The following is a 7,969-nucleotide window of genomic DNA, read 5'->3' on the forward strand; positions in this document are numbered from 1 at the left end:
CTCAGTTTCCTCATCTGTAAAGTGGGGATAATAATAGCTCCCACCTCCTGGGTTCTTCTGAGGATCAAATGAGATAATATTTGTTATATTTGTTTAGTATAGCACCTGGCACATAGCAGATGCTATAGAAATATTAGCTACTCTCCCTCCTTCTCTCCCTCCCTCTCTGTCTCTGTCTCTCTGCATCTCTCTCTTTCTCCATTTTTCTCTCTGTCTGTCTGTCTCTTTCCATCTCTCTCTCACTGTCTCTCTCTTTCTCTCTCCCTCTCTCTCTGTCTCTTTGTCTTTCTCTGTCTCTGTCTCTTTGTCTCTCTCTGTCTCTGTCTCTCTCTCCATTTCTCTCTGTCTTTGCCTCTCTTTCTCTCTCCATCTCTCTTTCCATCTCCCTCTCTCCCTCTCTCTCTCCCTTTCTCTCTGTCTCTGTCTCTGTCTGTCTCTCTGTCTCTGTCTGTCTTTGTCTATCTCTCTCTGTCTCTGTCTGTCTGTCTGTCTGTCTTTCTTTCCCTTTCTCTCTCTCTCTCTCTCTCTCTCTCTCTCTCTCTCTCTCTCTCTCTCTCTCTCTCTCTCTCTCTCTCTCTCTCTCTCTCTCTCTCTCTCTCTCTCTTCCCCCCCTCCCTTCCTCCCTTCTTCCCTTCCACTCTCCGCCCCTCCCTAAGGTCTGACACCCAATAGGTGACCAAGGCAGGACGTGAAGGGCAGCGTCTGTGGCTCTGAGGCCAGCTCCCCATGTATGGCGCCGTTCTGCCCACCCCACAGTAGCCAGGCAAGAAAGGCCTGTGGAGGCCAGCTGGAGGGCTCCTCCTAGGACTCTGGGTCCCAGGTTCCGAAGGGCCTCATGGATTTCATCCACACTTGGCTAGCCCACAACTGCCTTCCAGGCCCTGGCCAGGTGGCCCGTCTGGGACTCGACCCTGCCCTTTGCTGGTCCGGGCAATAGAGGGGACCCGGAGAGCGGGCCGGAGTGGCCGGAGCCCCGGTTTCCAGTCCTGCCTCTCTCTTTCGCCCCTTCATTGGTCCGGTGAGGGGGCTGGCCTCAGTGCCGCGTGGGGCCCTTCCCGCTGCTCGCCGGCCTTCTCTGCCCTCGGAGGAGGCTGGGGCTCCGTGTGGCCTCCCGGACCCTTGAGGCTGGGCCTCTCCTGGGCCGGCCGGGCGGCCCGAGGGAAGCCTGATAAGTGTGAAGGGGCCTCCTCCGCTGCCTTCCAAACCAGGGCTGAAAGCCGTCTGGGTCTTCTCAGCTCTCCTTCCCTCCTGCCTCCAGCGGCCCGGGAGCAGGGAGAGAAAACCCGAGCCAAGCACTTTGTTTGGGAGCCGAGAAAGCGAGCGAGAGCGAGGAGCGAGCGAGCCATCTAATGCATATAATAAATTATTGTCACCGAGGTCAAACAAATTAAAAAGGGGGCAGCTATTATTAAGTTTACAAGGCAGCATCCTGAGCCCCGTGCCAAGCCAAACAATCCACTTGGAGCTGTACATTTTCCAGCACAGCGACTTCTGCGAGGGGGCCTGGGCCATCCGCCGGCCGGCCTCCCTTCCACTGAGCCGCCTCCTCAGGCCCCCCCCCCCCGCCCTCCCCCCTCAGCCCCCCCCACCCCCCTGCCCGGCCCCCACCCCTGGGCTGGAAATCTATTCTGCAATTCAACGTTCTTACAGCCACAGCTGCTGGGCAGCAAAGGGCCAAGGCCCGGGCCTGCTCCCTCTGGGCCGGGGCACGGACTTCTGTCTGGCCCCAGACGTCCAGGCTCTGGCTTGGAGGCTGCCCACGAGCATTTGGGGCCGGGGTGGGGCAGCCCCCTGGAGGGGGAAAAGGAGAGGCATTCCCAAAGGGGCCTGCGCTTTCCCAAAGGACAGTCTAGATACGGCTATCTCCCTGCATCCAAGGGATTGATTAGCTGGCTGCCCAGGGGCAAGTCCGAGGCCATCATCCGGCCCTCAGGTTTCTCCTCCACCAAATAACGACAGCTAACATTTCTACCACACGTTTATGCACACTAGCTGCATGACTCCTCAAATGTAGGCTAAATGGGGCTACTAATGCAGATTTTACAGAGAAGGAAACTGAGGCACAGGAGGGGGGATTCAGCGAATGAGTTCTCCCTCCGTAAAGTGGGAATAGTTGATAGGATGGCTGTGAAAACCCAATGAGATGATGACTGTAGAGTGCTTAGCTCAGTGCCTGGCACATAGTAGGTGCTATATAAATATATTTAATAGATTTATCATTATTATATATGATATATTAATATTAATTAACTAATTAATATAATATATTAATATAAAATATATTTTTAAAAAATCCTTACCTTCTAGTTAGAATCAATAACTGGATATTGGTTCTTAGACAGAAAAGTGGTAAAGGTTAGGCAACGAGGGTTAAGTGACTTGCCCAGGGTCATCCATCTAGGAAGTATCTGAGGCCAAATTTGAACTCTTGACTTCTTGTCTTGATCCACTGAGCTACCTAGCTGCCCCTAAGTATTTTTATTATTATTACTAAAAACATTTTGTCAGGGGGATCAGTGGATTGAGACGGGAGGTCAAGGGTTCAAAATTTGGTCTCAGACACTTTCCAGCTGTGTGACCCTGGGCAAGTCACTTCACCCCCATGGCCTAGCCCTTACCTCTTTCTGCCTTGGAACCAATATACGATATTTACTCTAAGCCGGAAGGCGAAGGTTTAAAAAATCCAAACCACTTTGGCGATTGAGTGGAGGACGGGTTGAAATGAGGATGAACCTGAAGCCGAGTGACCAGTTGGGAGGCTTTTGCAATGGTCCATGTAAACAGTGATGAGGACCTCAGCTACAGTTATGCTATATGAGTGGAGAGAAGGGGATGTGCATAAGAGACATGACAAGATTTGGCCCTGGGCTGATGAAGGATTAAGAATGCCTTGACTTGACTTGTCCTTGAGTCAGGAAGACCTGAGTTCAAATCCTGCCTGAGATGCTTAATGGTTATGTGGCTCAGGAAAAATCATTTCATCCCCCCCATTCCTCAGTTTCTCCATGTATTAAAAAGAGGGTACCTTTAAGGTCCCATTCACCTATCTAAGTAAGTGGAAATAATGGAGCTTAGCACTTAATTGTCATGAAATTCATGAAGGCAGAAAGGGACCAGATGGCTTGGTTCTGTTCCTAGCAGCTGCCTTACAGTGTCCTGTGCTCTCCATCCCCCTCCCACTCCCATGAGGCAGCAGCCAAGGTTTTCCCTCACTCTTCGGCTTCTCATCCTGAGGACCAAAGTCTCTCCTTCTATGCCCTCCATTTTCATTTGTCCAATGGTTGGCCCAATAGGACTCTGGTCAGGGGAGACAGACCCATGGAAGTCAGGCAACAAAGAAGACTGTTCTGCTTTCTATAAAAGTATAGGTTGGGAGTTTTCTGATGCAGGACTGGAAGGGACCTTAGAGATCCCTCCTCGGACTCAGACTTGCGTTGTTGTTCAGTCGCTCAGTCGTGTCTGACTCTTCGGCCCCATGGACCATAACAAGCCATGGGTGTTCTTGGCAAGGACGATGGAGTGGTTTGCTGTTCCCTTTCCCCCTGATCTGTGTACCTCTCCCCTCTCTCTAGAGGACAAGGATAAGTCTTTGGGATGGTGAGATGCTCTTGAAGAAAGAGTAGGGGTTGGGACACGGAAGATCCAGGTCCAAATTCTAGCCTTACTACTGACTCTCCGTGTGACCTTGGGCAAGTCACTGGATCTCCCTGGAGTCTTTGGTTTTCTCCTCTGTAAAAGGAAAGGTGCAGGACTGGTCCAGGTCCTTCACCTCTCTCTAGCTGTGATTCTATACTCCTAAACCATACAGTCGTTCTGGAAAATGCAACAAACTAGAAAACAGAAGCAACTTTGTTGACATTTAAAAGGAATGGAGAAGTAATAGCGTATGTGGCAAGTTCACAGGATGGAAGGTCAGGAGATATGGACTCTCGTTCTTGTTCTGCAATTGCCTTAGTTGGGGTGACTGTAGACATTTACTTTTCCTCTCTTGTATTCTTATTCCAAGTACCACAATTTCCACATATGGTTAACAAAGGGCTTGTATTGGGTAATTTCTACTGCTTCTTCCAGTCCTAGAATTCGTGACTTGTGAAAAAATATATCAAGGGTCTCCATGAATTACCAAAAATCACTGAGTAGTTAGGGAGGTCTGGAGCTTTCCTCAGGGATTATATTAAAGAAAACCTTCTATTATTCAGCAATAATGTCTGGTAAACAGAGACAAACTGAAGAGGAAAAAATTGTGATGGATTGTGTGTGCTTGTGTAATGGGTATAATTCACCCTGAAATTCTGAAGACATCAAATTCTCTTCATGTCACTTAAAATATGATTAAAAGGAACCTCTGTGGCTTAGTGGATAGAAAGCCAGATCAAGTAAGGGAGGTCCTGGGTTCAAATTTGACCTCAGATCTTTCCTAGCTGTGTGACCCTGGGCAAGTCACTTAATCCCCATTTCCTATCCCTTACCGCTCTTCTGCCTTGGAACCAATACACAATATTCATTCTAAGACTGAAGATAAGGGTTTAAAAATGATTAAAAAACAATTTACACACTTTTAGGAGGAGGTTCTTCTGTAAAGTGAGGATCATTAGAATTTTTTTAGAATTAGAATCATGAGAATCATTAGAATTAGAATTAGAATCATTAGAAAAAAATAGAAGAAGAGATCATAACCTGATTGGTTTAGGGCTAGAATTAAAGTTGACATTTAAGGTTGTCTGGTCCAACTCCCCACATTTACAGAGAATAAAACTGAAGCCTAGAGGGGAAGAGCAACTTGCCAAAAATCACTCAAATCAGTAAAATAGCTCAGGAAAGACTCTAATATATACCTCCTGATTTCAATGTTAGTACTTTTAAAAAAAAAGTGGATCATAGGATCATTGTTTTTAGCACCAGACAGGATCTTTTTGTTATTCAGTAATTTTAAGCTATGCCTAACTCTTCATGATCCCATTTGGAGTTTTCTTGGCAAAGATCTTGGAGCTGTTTGCCATTTTCTTCTCTAGTTCATTTTAATAGATGAGGAAACAGAGGCAAACAGACTTGTCCAGGGTCACCCAGATAAGATATTGAAGTGGTTTGCCATTTCTTTCTCTAGCTTATTTTACAGATGCAGAAACTGAGGCAAACAGAGTGAAATGACTCACTCAGGTAAGATATTGGAGTGGTTTGCCATTGATTTCCTTCTCTAACTCATTTTACAGATGAGGAAACTGAGGCAAACAAAGTGAAGTGACTTGCCCAGGGTCATACAGCAATAAGTGTCTGATGAAGGAATTGAACTCAGATCTTCCTGTCTCCAGGGTCAGCTCTTTATCCCCTAAGCCACCCTTCTAGTGAGAAGGGACCTTAGAGGTCATCGACTGCAACCTCCAACTTTTAAAGAGAAGTAATCTGAGATTTTCCCAAAAAATCACTCAAGATCAAGATGAGGGGTGAGATTTTAACTCAGGGGCCTGATTACAAGTTTGGTTCATTGTACCAGGCTGCGTGTCTGTGATGAATAGGATTGCTTCATATCCTCATTTTAGGGAGTTCATTTTTGCACAGCCCTGTTGCTCCTCTGGGGTTGGAAGAAATGTAACAAAGCAGGCAGGAGAGAATTTTTGACCAGCTCACTGTCATCATCCCACCTCCTTGGGGCCCCCCTAACTGTCTGGATGACTGCTTCCTGGGCAGCTTGATCAGAGGCTATCGTCCCCGTAGGCTGTGTGAAGATGCTAGCATTTGAGATCATCACAGGAGTTTATTCCAACATCCTGGGCTGGAATCTTTCTGAGATGAGACATTTATATTTATTCTCTTTCTCTCTCTCTCTCTCTCTCTCTCTCTCTCTCTCTCTCTCTCTCTCTCTCTCTCTCTCTCTCTTTCTCTTTCTCTTCTAGGTTATAAATTCTTCCATTATTTTTGCTTGATGATTTATGGATAAAATAAAATAGGACAACCGTGGGCAGACAAGATAGAACAGAAGCACGGGGACAATCAGGAAACCGACCAGAGGTCCTTGGGAGCTGCACCCATCCAAGCTGGAGGACTCAGTTTGCTTCTTATTCTGTCTGACTCAGTTTGATAGCATCTGGAGTGGAATGAAATTGGCGACAAGGATGGACTTCACGGATGTTCCCTGCCTCACCCCCACCCCTCAACTCCATAGGGGTGCTCTCAGTCCAGAACTGGGCTGCTCTGTTCAGATGTTATTGGTCATCCCATCCAAAATCGACATGGAAGAAGATTCTGGATTTGGGAAACTATCCTGGGGCTCTCCTTCTCTGGCTATTCCCTCCCTTGAGTTCATCTGAACAATATACAAATACAGAAAAGAAAAAAACCTAAATCTTATGAGATTCCTCCCAATCTTTGGCTAGTATTTACTTTAAAGAGTCAAATGCTACTTAGGATACAACCTTTAACTCCAATTTGGGGAAAGAAAGGAATGATCGGGATCCAATATTTTCTCTAATAAATCTGTTTGGAGATGCTAAAACTTTCTCTCATTGGTTAATTTGTTTTACATCATTTAGGAACTGCATGCTGAAGATAAAAGAGGGCTACATTAATCACTTCCTTTTCCTGATAGAATGTCAGCTCCCTGAAGGCAGGTGTTGTTGCATCTTTGTTTCTGTTTTCCAGCACTGTCTGGCACATGTTTAATAATTGATAATATGCTTAGTAAATGATTGTTGATCAATTGATTAGGTTAGGAGTCAGAAAATTTGTGTTTTCTTTATTTTTCTTAAATCCATACTTTATGTCTTAGAATTGATACTAGTATCGGTTCCAAGGCAGAAGAGCCATAAGAGTTAGGAGATTGGGTTTAGGTGGCTTGCCCAAGGTCCACACAGTTAGGAAGTAGCTAAGGTCAAATTTGAATCCAGGACCTTCCCTCTCTCTCCACTTAGCCATCTAGTTTCCCTAAAAACTTGTGTTCTAATCTTTGTTGGGCTCTTTAATTTTTTTCCCCTTTAAACCCCTTCCCTTCTGTCTTAGAATCGATTTTGTGTACTGGTTCCAAGGCAGAAGAGTAGTAAGGACTAGGCAATGGGAGTTAAGTGGATTGCCCAGGGTCACACAACTAGGAAGTATCTGAGGTCATATTTGAACCCAGGACCTCCTGACTCTTGGCCTGGCTCTCAATCTACAAAGCCACCAAGCTGCCCCCTGGACTCTTTAATTCTTTAGGCACTGGGTTCTTTCCCACTATGAAATGAGATAATTGGACTCAGCACTCAAGCTGGCTAATGCATTTTCTTCCAATTCTCCTTTTCTGATCATTCCCCATACTGTAAGACACAGAACTGTAAGACATCAAAGAACCCCGAAATTTATTTTATTAATAATTAAGCTTTGATGTATTTGGAAAAACAGCCAAGAAAACAGAGAATAGGAGGGTGGATGGACTTGGAGCTAGGAGGGATCTTAGAGGCCAGCTGGTCCAACCCTTTCATATTAAATATCAGAAAAATTCAGGCCCAGCCAGCCAGCTAAAGGGACTTGTCTAAGGTCACACAGTTAGTAAGTGATAGAGGTTGGATATGAACTCAAAACTTCCAGCGACCAAATCTGTAAATTCTTTCCATTATGTCACAGATAATGGGCTGAAAGTGGGAAAGAAAGAAGTTGGGATTATACTCTGCCTATTATTCTAGTCTACATTGGACCCTGGAGGGGGGAAGAGGGAGAGAGACTACAGAGAGGAGAGAGGGGAGAGGAGAGGGAGTGAGAGAAAAGGGGAGTGACAGGGGAGAAAGGGAGAGAGGAAGAGAGAGAAGGAAGAAAAGAATTAAAGAGAGAGAAGAGGGAGAAAGGAGGGAGAGAGGGAAAGGGAGAGAAGAAAAGAGGACTGAAAGATAGAGGAGAACAGAGAGGGGGAAGAGAGAGAGAAAAGAACAGAGATAGAGAGAAGGGGAGAAACAGGAGAAGAGAAAGAGAGGAATTAAAGTGAGGAGGGGAGGGAAAGGGAAAA

The 7,969-nt window shown here is 46.0% G+C and overlaps 1 protein-coding gene across 1 annotated transcript in view; it reads right to left on the reverse strand.

Moving 5' to 3' along the window:
- The window catches only part of PRDM16 (PR/SET domain 16), an 86,056-nt gene that overhangs the window by 70,480 nt on the left and 7,607 nt on the right, over positions 1–7,969 (reverse strand). Inside the window, exon 2 of the mRNA XM_056826201.1 lies at positions 1,649–1,791. Within this exon, the coding sequence (XP_056682179.1) occupies positions 1,649–1,791 (143 nt within the window). The remainder of the gene's footprint in view (positions 1–1,648; positions 1,792–7,969) is intronic.

This window comes from Monodelphis domestica, chromosome 4, assembly GCF_027887165.1.
Source record: "Monodelphis domestica isolate mMonDom1 chromosome 4, mMonDom1.pri, whole genome shotgun sequence".
NCBI lineage: Eukaryota > Metazoa > Chordata > Mammalia > Didelphimorphia > Didelphidae > Monodelphis > Monodelphis domestica.